The 14842-nt window shown below is 48.4% G+C and overlaps 1 protein-coding gene across 1 annotated transcript in view; it reads left to right on the top strand.

The window, feature by feature from the left end:
- The window catches only part of LOC144592981 (serine/threonine-protein kinase OSR1-like), a 119622-nt gene that overhangs the window by 95849 nt on the left and 8931 nt on the right, over positions 1–14842 (top strand). The window contains exons 13-16 of the mRNA XM_078398387.1: positions 2870–3076; positions 5950–6014; positions 10026–10078; positions 13909–13977. Coding sequence (XP_078254513.1) covers positions 2870–3076; positions 5950–6014; positions 10026–10078; positions 13909–13977 — 394 coding nt within the window. The remainder of the gene's footprint in view (positions 1–2869; positions 3077–5949; positions 6015–10025; positions 10079–13908; positions 13978–14842) is intronic.

Here is a 14842-nt window from a genome sequence, read left to right as displayed (position 1 = left end):
TTAAGTATACCTGGACTATCTCCGACATCTCCCTCCCGTTTCTGGACCTCACCATCTCCATCACAGGAGACAGACTAGTGACGGACATTTACTATAAACCCACTGACTCGCACAGCTATCTGGACTACACTTCTTCCCACCCGGTCCCCTGCAAAAAGTCTATCCCCTACTCCCAATTCCTCCGTCTATGCCGCATGTGCGCCCGGGATGAGGTGTTTCACACTAGGGCTTCTGAGATGTCCTCGTTCTTCAGAAAACGGGGCTTCCCCTCCTCCATTATAGATGAGGCTCTCACTAGGGTCTCTTCTACATCCCGCAACTCCGCTCTTGCTCCCCCTCCCCCACTCGCAACAAGGACAGAATCCCCCTCGTTCTCACCTTCCACCCCACCAGTCAGCGGATCCAACATATCATCCACCAACATTTCCGTCACCTACAACGGGACCCCACCACTGGCCATATCTTCCCATCCCCTCCCCTCTCTGCGTTCCGCAGAGACCGTTCCCTCCGTATCTCCATGGTCCACTCGTCCCTTCCTACCCAAACCACCCCAACCCCTGGCACTTTCCCCTGCAACCACACGAGATGCAACACCTGTCCCTTTACCTCCCCCCTCAACTCCATCCAAGGACCCAAACAGTCTTTCCAGGTGAGACAAAGGTTCACCTGCACCTCCTCCAACCTCATCTATTGCATCCGCTGCTCTAGATGCCAACTTATTTACATCGGCGAAACCAAGCGCAGGCTCGCCGATCGCTTCGCTGAACACCTGCGCTCGGTCCGCATTAACAAAACTGATCTCCCGGTGGCCGAGCACTTTAACTCCCCCTCCCATTACCAGTCTGACCTTTCTGTCATGGGCCTCCTCCAGTGCCATAGTGAGGCCCACCGGAAATTGGAGGAACAGCACCTCATATTTCGCCTGGGCAGTTTGCAGCCCGGTGGTATGAACATTGACTTCTCCAACTTTAGATAGTTCCTCTGTCCCTCTCTTCCCCTCCCCCTTCCCAGATCTCCCTCTATCTTCCTGTCTCCACCTATATCCTTCCTTTGTCCTGCCCCCTTGACATCAGTCTGAAGAAGGGTCTCGACCCGAAACGTCACCCATTCCTTCTCTCCCGAGATGCTGCCTGACCTGCTGAGTTACTCCAGCATTTTGTGAATAAATCGATTTGTACCAGCATCTGCAGTTATTTTCTTATAAATTAACCTACAAACCTGCACGTCTTTGGAGTGTGGGAGGAAACCGAAGATCTCGGAGAATACCCACGCAGGTCACGGGGAGAACGTACAAACTCTGTACAGACAGCGCCTGTGGTAGGGCTCGAACGCAGGTTTCTGGCGCTGCATTCGCTGTAAGGCAGCAACTCTAGCGCTGCGCCATCGTGCCGCACTTATTGCCTGGATGGAGAAAAAAGTGATAAAAGATCATTTTTTCACACCGAGACAATATTTTAAGATAGTGTTGGATTACTATTTGTTAAGTACTTCTTACGGAGTGGCACAGTGTCATTTCAATCTCAAATGGAAGCAATTAGCAGAATAGTTGGCACAAGGACAGTGCTGGAGTAACTCAGCGGGTCAGACAGCATCTGTGGAGAACATGGACAGGTGACGTTTCACAGAGTGCTGGAGTAACTCAGCGGGTCAGGCAGCATCTGTGGAGAACATGGATAGGTGACGTTTCACAGAGTGCTGGAGTAACTCAGCGGGTCAGGCAGCATCTGTGGAGAACATGGATAGGTGACGTTTCTGGCTCAGACCCGGGTCTTTACACCAAACGTCACCTATACATTGTCTCCAGAGATGCTGCTTGACCTACTGAGTCACTCCGGCACTTTGTCTCATTTGGCGCATTAACCAGCATCTGCAGTTTCTTGTTTCTACAATTTGCAAAGGGTGCTTGTTTTTATTGGAGATAAAAATAGCGTTTAAGGTGCTTGGCTTTGCTGAGAGAGCAGATTGGAGGAAGATTTGCTGAGCCTTTGTAAAGCACAGGTTAGACATCTGCTCAGCATCACTCTTACAAAGGATGTTGAGTTGCACCAGAATAGTAACAAGGGCACAAAATAGTAGCTATAACTGTGATTTCTACAATGGTGGGGAGTGTGGTGTGTGTGATGGGCTGGGCCACATCTACAATCCATTGACTTGACAACTCCCCATGTGCCACTGACCCTAGCTAGAAGTTATTTCAAATATTTGTGAAAGGTTATGGCCCAGTGAATGTCAGTAATTTAGTTTAATATATTGTAACGTATACCAAAGTACAGTGAAAAAGATTATTTGTTGTTGTTGTTGCATGCTATCTGGTCAGCAGCAAGGCTATTACAATCAAGCAGTCCACAGTGTACAACTACAGGATAAAGGGAACAATGTGTTGTGCAAGATAAAGTCCAATTAAAGATAGTCTGAAGGTCTCCAATGAGGTAGATGGTAGCTCAGGACCGCTCTCTAGATGGTGGAGGATGGTTCAGTTGCCTGATAACAGCCGGGAAGAAACTGTCCCTGAATCTGGAGGTGTGCGTTTTCACACTTCTGTACCTCTTGCCCGATGGGAGAGGGGAGAAGAGGGAGGAACTGGGGTGAGATTGGTCCTCGATTAAGCTGCTGGCCTTGCCGAGGCAGCGTGAGGTGTGGATGGAGTCGATGGAAGGGAGGTTGGTTTGTGTGACGGTCTGGGCTGCTGGCCTTGCCGAGGCAGCGTGAGGTGTAGATGGAGTCGATGGAAGGGAGGTTGGTTTGTGTGATGGTCTGGGCTGCGTCCACAATTTTCTGCAGTTTCTTGTGATCTTGAGTGGAGCTGTGGTGCTCGCTGGTGAACTCACTGAGCATGGATTAACACGTGAATCGGTCTTATGTTTTCTAGCTGTTCGTATCAGCGGAAGGACCTGGCTCCAATGTTCCAGTCCCTGCCCAAACCCCACAGGTGCTACCTCAGCCAACACCAAAAGTACCTGACGCCAGTGCGCTGCCAGCCGCCCAGCCTTCAGTAATACCGGTCTCCACACCTGTGGCAATGCAGCCCGACCCCAGCCAGAAAGCTCCAGCCCAGCACCAACTGCGAGCATCTCAGGTACGCTCCACGTCCACACGGGCCATCCTGGGCAAAGTGAACCAAAATGTCACGGTGGTGCAGCAGTAGAGTTGCTGCCCTACAGCGAATACAGCGCCGGAGACCCGGGTTCCATCCCAACTACGGGCGCTGTCTGTACGGAGTTTGTACATTCTCCTCGCTGGAATTTAGAAGATTGAGGGGGGATCTTATAGAAACTTACAAAATTCTTAAGGGGTTGGACAGGCTAGATGCAGGAAGATTGTTTCCGATGTTGGGGAAGTCCAGAACAAGGGGTCACAGTTTAAGGATAAGGGGGAAGTCTTTTAGGACCGAGATGAGAACGTTTTTTTTTCACACAGAGAGTGGTGAATCTGTGGAATTCTCTGCCACAGAAGGTAGTTGAGGCCAGTTCATTGGCTATATTTAAGAGGGAGTTAGATGTGGCCCTTGTGGCTAAAGGGATCAGGGGGTATGGAGAGAAGGCAGGTACGGGTTACTGAGTTGGATGATCAGCCATGATCTGGCTCGAAGGGCCGAGTGGCCTACTCTTGCACCTATTTTCTATGTGACCTGCGTGGGTTTTCTCCGAGATCTTCGGTTTCCTCCCACACTCCAAAGACGTGCAGGTATGTAGGTTAATTGACTGGGTAAATGTTAAAAAAATTGTCCCTAGTGTGTGTGTAGGATAGTGTTAGTGTGCGGGGACCACTGGGCAGCGCGGACTCGGTGGGCCGAAGGGCCTGTTTCCGCACTGTATCTCTAAATCTATATATTTTTAAAGTCACACACGTGACCAGACATCATCATATAAAGTAATACATTAAAAAATGATTGTAAGAGATAAATCTTCATTCATTGCTATTTTCATACCTACGGAACTATAATGCGCATCTGCTAAAGCTGTGAACATTCTAGCTTTTTAAAATTCACAGAGTTTGTAAAATAAAACTGAGTTATAAAAAAAATGCTTCCGTGTGAGATCACACACATGACCAGTCCTATTTTGACCACTGAGCCTAAACAAACATTGTCAGCATAGCATATAAAGATTTCACTTGATAAACTTCGACATATTTAAGTCATATTTCCAGCACAAGATCTCGAAAGAACCGACTGAGGTGGAGGACATTTGTCAATGGCCGATGCTCCCTAGAGGAGCAAAGGGCTTAAGAAGAAGATGAGGAAGTAGAAAACAGCATAAAATACCTGTAATGCTTTCAGAATTCGAAGAGATGTATTCCACAATTTTTGGTCACACGCGTGACTAAGAATGGCCCACATCCAGGCACAGCATCTCTCTCATCACCGCCTTACACATTTGGATCAGAGCAATGTTTTGATTCGACAGACACAAAAAGCTGGAGTAACTCAGCGGGTCAGGCAGCATCTGTGGAGAACATGGATAGGTGATGTTTCACAGAGTGCTGGAGTAACTCAGCGGGTCAATAGACAATAGACAATAGGTGCAGGAGTAGGCCATTCAGCCCTTCGAGCCAGCACCGCCATTCAATGCGATCATGGCTGATCACTCTCAATCAGTACCCCGTTCCTGCCTTCTCCCCATACCCCCTCACTCCGCTATCCTTAAGAGCTCTATCCTGCTCTCTCTTGAAAGCATCCAAAGAACTCGCCTCCACTGCCTTCTGAGGCAGAGAATTCCACACCTTCACCACTCTCTGACTGAAAAAGTTCTTCCTCATCTCCATTCTAAATGGCCTGCCTCTTATTCTTAAACTGTGGCCCCTTGTTCTGGACTCCCCCAACATTGGGAACATGTTTCCTGCCTCTAATGTGTCCAGGCAGCATCTGTGGAGAACATGGATAGGTGACGTTTCACAGAGTGCTGGAGTAACTCAGCGGGTCAGGCAGCATCTGTGGAGAACATGGATAGAGGCCGTTTCACAGAGTGCTGCAGTAACTCAGCAGGTCAGGCAGCATCTCTGGGGAAAAAAGGGATGGCTGACGTTTCAGGTCGAGACCCTACTTCACACTCTGTACTGACGCTGGTATTCATCAGGAACAATTGAGGGTGGACAACCTTTGTTGTGTTGGGTGCCCGCAACATCCACATCTTGTGAGCAAATAAAAGATTTTTGTTTAGTCACAGAAGCCACACAGCACGGAAACAGGCCCTTTGGCCCATCACGTCCATGCTGACCAAGATGCCCCATCTACGCTCGTTCCATTCGCCCTCGTTTGGCCCACATCCCTCTCTCCATGAACCTGTCCAAGTCTCCTTTAAATGTCTGAGAGAGGGCTGTGAGGTCTGAAGAAGGGTCTCGACCTGAAACGTCACCCATTCCTTCTCACCACAGATGCTGCCTGACCCGCTGAGTTACTCCAGCACTGTGTGTCTATCTCACAATCACAATCACACTTTATTAGCCAAGTGTGTTTTGCAACATACGAGGAATGTCATTTGCCGTTCAGTCATACCAGTATAAACCAACAGGACACACAAAATACATTTTAAAATGAACATCCCCCACAGTGACTCCTCCACATTCCTCACTGTGATGGAAGGCGGAAAACAAGTTCAATCTCTTCCCTTCTTTGTCCTCCAGCAGTCGGGGGCCTCGAACCTTCCGTTGACGGGATGATCTTGACTCCCGTAGCGGGCGGCGAGCCTTCCACGTCGGGGCGATCAAGCTCCTGCATTGGGGGGGATCTCAGCTCCCCCGCTCTGGGCGATCTACCCCGGGTCGGGACCAGTCGAACCTTGTGCGTCTTTTGGAGCTTCCCGACGCCGGTCTCAACCCGAGACTGCGAGCTCGGCGATGTTGGAGTCCGCAGGCTGTGCGCGGTTGGAGTTTGCGTGTGTGGTTGCTGCCTGCGCTCGGTCATGTGACTGCTGGTTGCATGTTCTCACTGGCTTGTTGTTTGTCTTTCAGCTGCCTCCTGGTTGTCTTGCTGCTGATTTACACCAAACACCCATTAGCCTTGTGTTAAGATTGCGGTAAGTGGCAGCTGATCAGATATCTTGCCCTGGTTAAAGCCGTACTGTACTTGCAACTGCTACAGAAGCACAACGCATCCAAACTTCACAACTTGGAAGACGGAGGAGCAGAGCTGGGTCATTTAGCCCATTGAGTCTACTCCGCCATTCGATCATGGCTGATCTATCTTTCCCTCCCAAACACATTCTCCTGCCTCCTCCCCGTAATCTTTGACAGTTGCTTACCGATCAAGAACCTATTAACAATAGACAATAGGTGCAGGAGGAGGCCATTCGGCCCTTCGAGCCAGCACCGCCATTCAATGTGATCATGGCTGATCATTCTCAATCAGTACCCCGTTCCTGCCTTCTCCCCATACCCCCTGACACCGCTATCCTTAAGAGCTCTATCTAGCTCTCTCTTGAATGCATTCAGAGAATTGGCCTCCACTGCCTTCTGAGGCAGAGAATTCCACAGATTCACAACTCTGACTGAAAAAGTTTTTCCTCATCTCCGTTCTAAATGGCTTACCCCTTATTCTTAAACTGTGGCCTCTTGTTCTGGACTCCCCCAACATTGGGAACATGTTTCCTGCCTCTAACGTGTCCAACCCCTTAATAATCTTATACGTTTCGATAAGATCCCCTCTCATCCTTCTAAATTCCAGTGTATACAAGCCTAGTCGCTCCAGTCTTTCAACATATGACAGTCCCGCCATTCCGGGAATTAACCTAGTAAACCTACGCTGCACGCCCCTCTGCTTTAAAAATACCCAAAGGAACTGACCTCCACAGTTGGCTGTGACATTAAGTCTCTCTCCAGTCTCCAAGCATTTTAGTTCAGAGAGACCGCTCGGGAGCAGGCCCTATGGCCCACTGAGTAGTTGGCAACCCTACAGACGACTGTGGAAGTCAGGTCCTTTGGGTATTTTTAACGCGGAGGTTAATAGGTTCTTGATTAGTGCGGGTGTCCGAGATTACGGGGAGGAGGCAGGAGAATGGGTTTGGGAAGGAAAGATAGATCAGCATGATCGAATGGCGGAGACTCAATGTGCCAAATGACCTAGTTCTGCTCCTCCGTCTTCTGGTCTTATGAGTTGCGAAGTTGACAAAAAAGGGTTAAATTGACAGATTGTTATTAATCCTTAAAGGACATTTTAGCTGAAGTTGTTTTTGTGCTTTAATCTGAGGCAGCTGGTGCTTTTAAATTTATTCCACCCAAGTTGCAGGATTGATTTCCTGGGTTAAAGAATATAGTTTAGTTCGAGCAACAATGGTCATGACAATAGCACCTTTTAACATTTTAACAAAGGTGATGGATTTCTAAAGGAGACTCGACAAATTCAAATTAATCTCCGCTGTTAATGAGTTTCCAGCCTTTGCAAAGTGTGTTCTGATTAAATTTTATTCTGCAATTTTACTTTCAGCATGAGAACTGTTGGGGGGGAGTCATGTCTTTCTGAAAAAGGGATGATTTGTATTCTTTAATGCAATGTCAAACAGTTAGATTTTCCTTTTCACACTTCAAGCACAGGAAGGCAGAAGGATACAAATGCTTGTCCAAATTTTAGTTAGAACCTCCAGATTATACACCGATGAGCCAAAACATTATGACCACCGACAGGCCAAGTGAATAACATTGATTATCTTGTTACAATGGCACCTGTCAAGGAGTGGGATATATTAGGCAGCAAGTGAACAGTCAGTTCTTGAAGTTGATGTGTTGGATGCAGGAGACATGGGCAGGAGTAAAGACTTGAGCGACTTTGACAAGGGCCAAATTGTTCTGGCCAGACGAGTGGGTCAGAGCATCTGTGAAACGGCAAGGCTTGTGGGGTGCTCCCTGTCAGCAGTGCTGAGTACCGACCGACAGTGGTCCGAGGAGGGACAAACCACAAACCGGCGACAGACAGGGTGTTGGGCGCCCAAGGCTCATCGATGCGCGAGGGCAACGAAGGCTATCCCGTCTGGTCCGAACCGACAGAAGGTCGACTGTGGCACAAGTCACAGAAAATGTTAATGGTGGTGACGGGAGGAATGTGTCACAATACACAGTGCATCGCACCCTGCTGCGTATGGGGCTGCACACGGAGGACCAACAGCATATTAGGCAGGTGGGCATAATGTTTTGGCTCATCAGGGCATAATGTTTTGGCTGATCGGTGTAAGCTTCCCACCAAAGATAATAGGAGGAAAGAAGTGTGGAGTTGGTGCCTAACTAGGCACTTGATTATTCCCTGCATCTCTACTGCTACACCACTTCTATTCCATGGGAAAAGGTTCTTATTGTCCATCATCCCTCTGGGGGGGACCTCCTTGAAACCTACAGAATTATGAAAGACATAGATAGAGTGGAGAGGATGTTTCCACTAGTGGGAGAGTCTAGGACTAGAGGGCACAGCCTCAGAATTAAAGGGCCCTCTTTTTAGAAAGGAGATGAGGAGCAACTTCTTCAGTCAGAGGGTAGTTAATCTGGGGAACTCTTTGCCACAGAGGGTTGTGGAGGCCAAGTCAGTGGATATTCAAAAGGCAGAGACAAACAAATTCCCAATTAGAATGGGTGTCCAAGGTTATGGGTAGAAGGCAGGAAAATGGGATTAGGAGGCAGAGATCAGCCGTGATGGAATGGCGGAGTAGACGATGGGCCGAATGGCCTAATTCTGCTCCTATCACTTAGAGATTAGAGAACGTGTCTTTTGGGTGGAAAAGCTCTCCACAACACAGCTAACTACCTCCAAGCTTAATGGGCTGATTTCAGACATCATCAATTTTACATGACACCAAGGATGGTGGGAGTATGGAACAAGTTGCCGAAGGAGGTGTTTGAGGCAGGTACTATCGCAACGTTTAAGAAACGTTTAGACAGGTACATAGAAACATAGACAATAGGTGCAGGAGGAGGCCATTCGGCCCTTCTAGCCAGCACCGCCATTCATTGTGATCATGGCTGATCATCCACAATCAGTAACCCGTGCCTGCCTTCTCCCCATATCCCTTGATTCCACTAGCCCCTAGAGCTCTATCTAACTCTCTCTTAAATCCATCCAGTGAATTGGCCTCCACTGCCCTCTGGCAGAGAATTCCACAAATTCACAACTCTCTGGGTAATATGGGTTTTTTCTCACCTCAGTTTTAAATGGCCTCCCCTTTATTCTTAGACTGTGTGGCCCTTGGTTCTGGACTCCCCCAACATGGGGAACATTTTTCCTGCATCTAGCTTGTCCAGTCCTTTTATAATTTTATACGTCTCTATAAGATCCCCTCTCATCCTTCTAAACTCCAGTGAATACAAGCCCAGTCTTTCCTCATATGACAGTCCCGCCATCCCGGGGATTAACCACGTGAACCTGCGCAGCACTGCCTCAATAGCAAGGATGTCCTTCCTCAAATTAGAATACATTCATAGGGTAGTTTTCGAGGGATATGTGCCAAACGCAGGCAGGGGGGACTAGTGTAGATGAGGCATGATGGTCAGTATGGGCAGGTTGGCCAGTGTGGGGAAGTTGGGCCGAAGGACCTGTATCTATGCTGTTGACTCTATAACACATACTAAAAGCCAGGAAGCTTTGTGTTTGTCTGTGAAATGAACCATATAGGTGGCAGGTAGACACAAAATGCTGGAGTAACTCAGCAGGTCAGGCAGCATCTCGGGAGAGAAGGAATGGGTGACGTTTCACCCCCTTCCCTGACATCAGTCTGAAGAAGGGTCTCTACCCGAAACGTCACCCATTCTCTTCCGAGATGTTGCCTGACCCGCTGAGTTACTCCAGCATTTTATGTCTACCTTTGATTTAAACCAGCATCTGCAGTTTTTTTCCTACATATAGGTAGCAGGCTGTACGTGAAATTTCGAATTAATTACACTTGTTTCATAGTAAGAACAAATAGTCGTATCCGAAGTCATCATTAAATGACATGCACTGTCTATCTAATGCTGACACTGCCAACCCCTCTTCAGGGCAGGTTGAGCAGCAGCTGATCATCGGCAACAGTCTTTCAATTTACCATTTCCTCTTCTCCCTCCCTCCACAGGAACTTGAAGAAGGAGCTGAACGACATAAGATTTGAGTTTACCCCGGGTAGAGGTAAGACAGTCAGTAGACTGTGTCTGTATGTTTGGCATTGTCAGCAGCCTTGGTGGAGGAGCTTCAGTGGAACTGCTCCAGCACGGTCAAGCCAAATAAGTGGCAGAGGCAGAATTAGGCCATTCTGCCCATCAAATCTGCTCCGCCATTCCATCATGCCTGATCTATCTCTCTCCCTCCCTCCTAACCCCATTCTCCTGCCTTCTCCCCATAACCCCTGACACCCGTACTAATCAAGAATCTATCTATCTCTGCCTTAAATATATCCACTGACTTGGCCTCCACAGCCGTCTGTAGCAAAGAATTCCACAGATTCACCGCCCTCTGACTGAAGAAATTCCTCCTCATCTCCTTGTTAAAAGAACGTCCTTTAATTCTGAGGCTGTGACCTCAAGTCCTAGATCTCTAGCCCTAGACTCTCCCACTAGTGAAAGATATTGTCAAGCTTGAAAGGGTTCAGAAAAAAATTACGAGGATGTTGCCAGGACTAGAGGGTGTGAGCTATAGGGAGAGGTTGAGCAGGCTGGGTCTCTATTCCTTGGAGCGCAGGAGGATAAGGGGGGATCTTGTAGAGGTGTACAAAATCATGAGAGGAATAGATCGGGTAGATGCACAGAGTCTCTTGCCCAGTGTAGGGGAATTGAGGACCAGAGGATATAGGTTGAAAGTGAAGGGGAAAAGATTTAATAGGAATCCGAGGGGTAACTTTTTCCACACAGAGGGTGGTGGGTGTATGGAACGAGCTGCCAGAGGAGGTAGTTGAGGCTGGGACTATCCCATCGTTTAAGAAACTGTTAGACACGTGCATGGATAGGACAGGTTTGGAGGGATATGGACCAAGCGCAGGCAGGTGGGACTAGGGTAGCTGGGACATTGTTGGCCGGTGTGGGCGAGTTGGGCCGAAGGGCCTGTTTCCACACTGTATCACTCTGTGACTCTAGTGGAAACATCCTCTCCAAAGACAGGATAGCGACTCCTTCCCTGGCTGTCTGCACTCCAGCCTTACATGCGTACGTTACTGCTGTAAAGTGTTTCCATGTCCCACGTCCCGTGTGCTCTGTAAATGCACCCATCACTTTGGCTTGAATAATGCACGGGTTTTTGCTGGCCCTGAGCTCCAGACTTCAGAGATACAGCATGGAGACAGGCCCTTCGGCCCGCCAAGTGCGTGACGACCATCAATCTCATCCATCATCCGTACACTAACACTATCCTACACACGGGCATCACGGTGGCACAGTGGTAGAGTTGCTGCCTTACAGCGAATGCAGCGCCAGAGACCCGGGTTCCATCCCGACTACGGGTGCTGTCTGTATGGAGTTTGTACGTTCTCCCCGTGACCTGCGTGGGTTTTCTCCGAGATCTTCGGTTTCCTCCCACACTCCAAAGACGTGCAGGTTTGTAGGTTAATTGGCTCAGTAAATGTAAAAATTGTCCCCAGTATGTGTAGGATAGTGTTAATGTGAGGGGATCGCTGGTCGGCGCGGACCCGGTGGGCCGAAGGGCCTGTTTCCACGCTGTATCTCTAAACACAAGGGACAATTTACCATTTTACCAAAGCCAATTAACCTACAAACCTGGGTGTCTTTGGAGTGTGGGAGAAAACCGGAGCACCCAGAGAAAACCCACGGGGAGAATACCCCTCTAAACCTTCCCTATTCTTGTAGCAGAACAATACAGATTCAATACAGATTCAATACAGATAGCACCTGTAGTCAGGATCAATCCCGGGTCCCTGGCGCTGTGATGAAGCACCTCTACAATTTTACCAAAGCCAATGAACCTTCAAACCTGTACGTCTTTGAAGCGTGGGAGGAAACCCATACAGTCACAGTGAGAACAGAACGTACAAGCTCCGTACAGACAGCACCCACAGTCAGGATCAAGCCCAGGCCTCTGCTACTGTAAGGCAGCAGCTCTACCATGTGCTGCCAAACTTCAACAGAAAATGTTTTAGTTTAGTTTATTGTACCAGTGAATAGCTTTTACATAGAAACATAGAAAATAGGTGCAGGAGGAGGCCATTTGGCCCTTCGAGTCAGCACCGCCATTCATTGTGATCATGGCTGATCATCCACAATCAGTAACCCGTGCCTGCCCTCTCCCCATACCCCTTGATTCCACTAGCCCCTAGAGCTCTATCTAACTCTCTTTTAAATTCATCCAGTGAATTGGCCTCCACTGCCCTCTGTGGCAGAGAATTCCACAAATCCACAACTCTCTGGGTGAAAAAGTTTTTTCTCGCTTCAGTTTTAAATGTCCTCCCCTTTATTCTTAGACTGTGTGGCCCCTGGTTCTGGACTCTCCCTAGATTGGGAACATCTCACAAACAATTGTCATTTAATGACTCAATTGAAAGCAGTTTGGATCCAAGAGTTCAGAGAAGATTTTTGAGGATGTTGCCAGGCTCACACTCTTCTCCAGCTCCAGAGAGCAGACCATTGTATCCACGCCACCTCCCCCATTCATCACAATCTGGTTTCTTCATATCCTGGGGTAGGGTGCACCCTCTTCACTGGCCTACACGGTGGCGCAGCGGTAGAGTTGCTGCCTTACAGCGAATGCAGCGCTGGAGACCCGGGTTCCATCCCGACTATGGGTGCTGTCTGTACGGAGTTTGTACGTTCTCCCCGTGACCTGCGTGGGTTTTCTCCGAGATCTCCGGTTTCCTCCCACACTCCAAAGACGTGCAGGTTTGTAGGCCTCCTCCTGCACCTATTGTCTATTATCATTCTCAATCAGTACCCCGTTCCTGCCTTCTCCCCATACCTCCTGACTCCGCTACCTTTAAGAGCTCTATCTAGCTTTCTCTTGAAAGCATCCAGAGAATTGGCCTCCACTGCCTTCTGAGGCAGAGAATTCCACAGATTTACAACTCTCTGACTGAAAATGTTTTTCCTCATCTCCGTTCTAAATGGCCTAGCCCTTATTCTTAAACTGTGGCACCTGGTTCTGGACTCCCCCAACATTGGGAACATGATTCCTGCCTCTAATGTGTCCAACCCCTTAATAATCTTATATGTTTAAATAAGATCCCCTCTCATCCTTCTAAATTCCAGTGTATACAAGCCTAGTCGCTCCAGTCTTTCAACATAGGACAGTCCCGCCATTCCGGGGGGATACATATGGTGAATGCAGAGTAGTAGAACCAAGAACCAAAGGACATAGGTTTAAGGTGAGAGGAAAAAGTTTTAATGGGAACCCGAGGGCCAACCATTTCACGCAGAGGCCAGTAGATGTCTGGAACGTGCTGCCAGAGGAGGCAGTTGACACAATTATTATTATAACATTGAAAAGATATTTGTGGGAAAGAACTGCAGATTTAAGCAGGTACAAGAATAGGGAAGGTTTAGAGGGGTATTTTAAGAAAAACATGGGTAAATGCACTAGCTTAGGTGGGGCATCTTGGTTGGCATGGACCAGTTGTGTGGTCGAGCCAGTTTCCTTGCTTTATGAGTGTGAATCAGGGCGGCACGGTGGCGCAGCGGTAGAGTTGCTGCCTCACAGCGAAAGCAGCGCCAGAGACCCGGGTTCCATCCCCACTACGGGCGCCGTCTGTACGGAGTTTGTACGTTCTCCCCGTGACCTGCGTGGGTTTTCTCCGAGATCTTCAGTTTCCTCCCACACTCCAAAGACGTGCAGGTTTGTAGGTTAATTGGCTTGGTTTGTGTGTAAATTGTCCCTAGTGTGTGTAGGATAGTGTTAGTGTGCGGGGATCGCTGGTCGGTGCGGACCCAGTGGGCCTGTTTCCGCGCTGTATCTCTAAACTAAATAAAGATTGTTGAATGGGTAAAGCCTGCCAAATGTATTACATGTGTTTAATCCAACAGATACAGCAGATGGTGTTTCCCAAGAACTTGTCTCCGCAGGCCTGGTGGATGGAAAAGATGTAGTAATAGGTAACTCTTTACTTACATTGCAATACGGCGCGCTTGGACTTTGAAGGTTTATTACCCTTTAGAATGGCTTACTGATACTGTGCAGAGTACTGTGGTGTCGAATGAATACAGCTCCGCTCACAATCCATCACAACGGGAAAACTGAGCATGAATATGACTGAGTTCACAATCCGTCAAAACGAGAACATAGAAACATAGACAATAGGTGCAGGAGGAGGCCATTTGGCCCTTCGAGCCAGCACCGCCATTCACTGTGATCATGGCTGATCATCCACACTCAGTAACCCGTGCCTGCCTTCTCCCCATATCCCTTGATTCCGCTAGCCCCTAGAGCTCTATCTAACTCTCTTTTAAATTCATCCAGCGAATTGGCCTCCACCTGCCCTCTGTGGCAGAGAATTCCACAAATTCCCAGGGATTAACCTCGTGACCCTACTGCCTCAATAGCAAGGACGTCCTTCCTCAAATTAGGAGACCAAAACTGCGCACAATACTCCAGATGTGGTCTAACCTGGGCCCTGTACAAATGCAGGAGGACCTCTTTACTCTTAAACTCAACTCCTCTCGTTATGAAGGCCAACATGCCATTAGCTTTCTTCACTGCCTGCTGTACCTGCACGCTTACTTTCAGTGATTAGTGCACAAGGACACCAAGGTCTCGTTGCACTTCCTTTTTTCCTAATCTGACACCATTGAGATAATAATCTGCCTCATTATTTTTGCCTCCAAAGTGGATAACCTCACATTTATCTACATTATACTGCATCTGCCATGCATCTGCCCACTCACTCAACCTGTCCAGGTCACCCTGCAACCTCCTAACATCCTCTTCACAGTTCACACTGCCACCCAGCTTTGTGTCATC

This window comes from Rhinoraja longicauda, chromosome 4 (genome assembly GCF_053455715.1).
Source record: "Rhinoraja longicauda isolate Sanriku21f chromosome 4, sRhiLon1.1, whole genome shotgun sequence".
NCBI classification, from domain to species: Eukaryota; Metazoa; Chordata; class Chondrichthyes; order Rajiformes; family Arhynchobatidae; genus Rhinoraja; species Rhinoraja longicauda.
The sequence above is the reverse complement of the archived record's forward strand: the minus strand, read 5'-3'. Positions and strand labels throughout refer to the sequence as shown.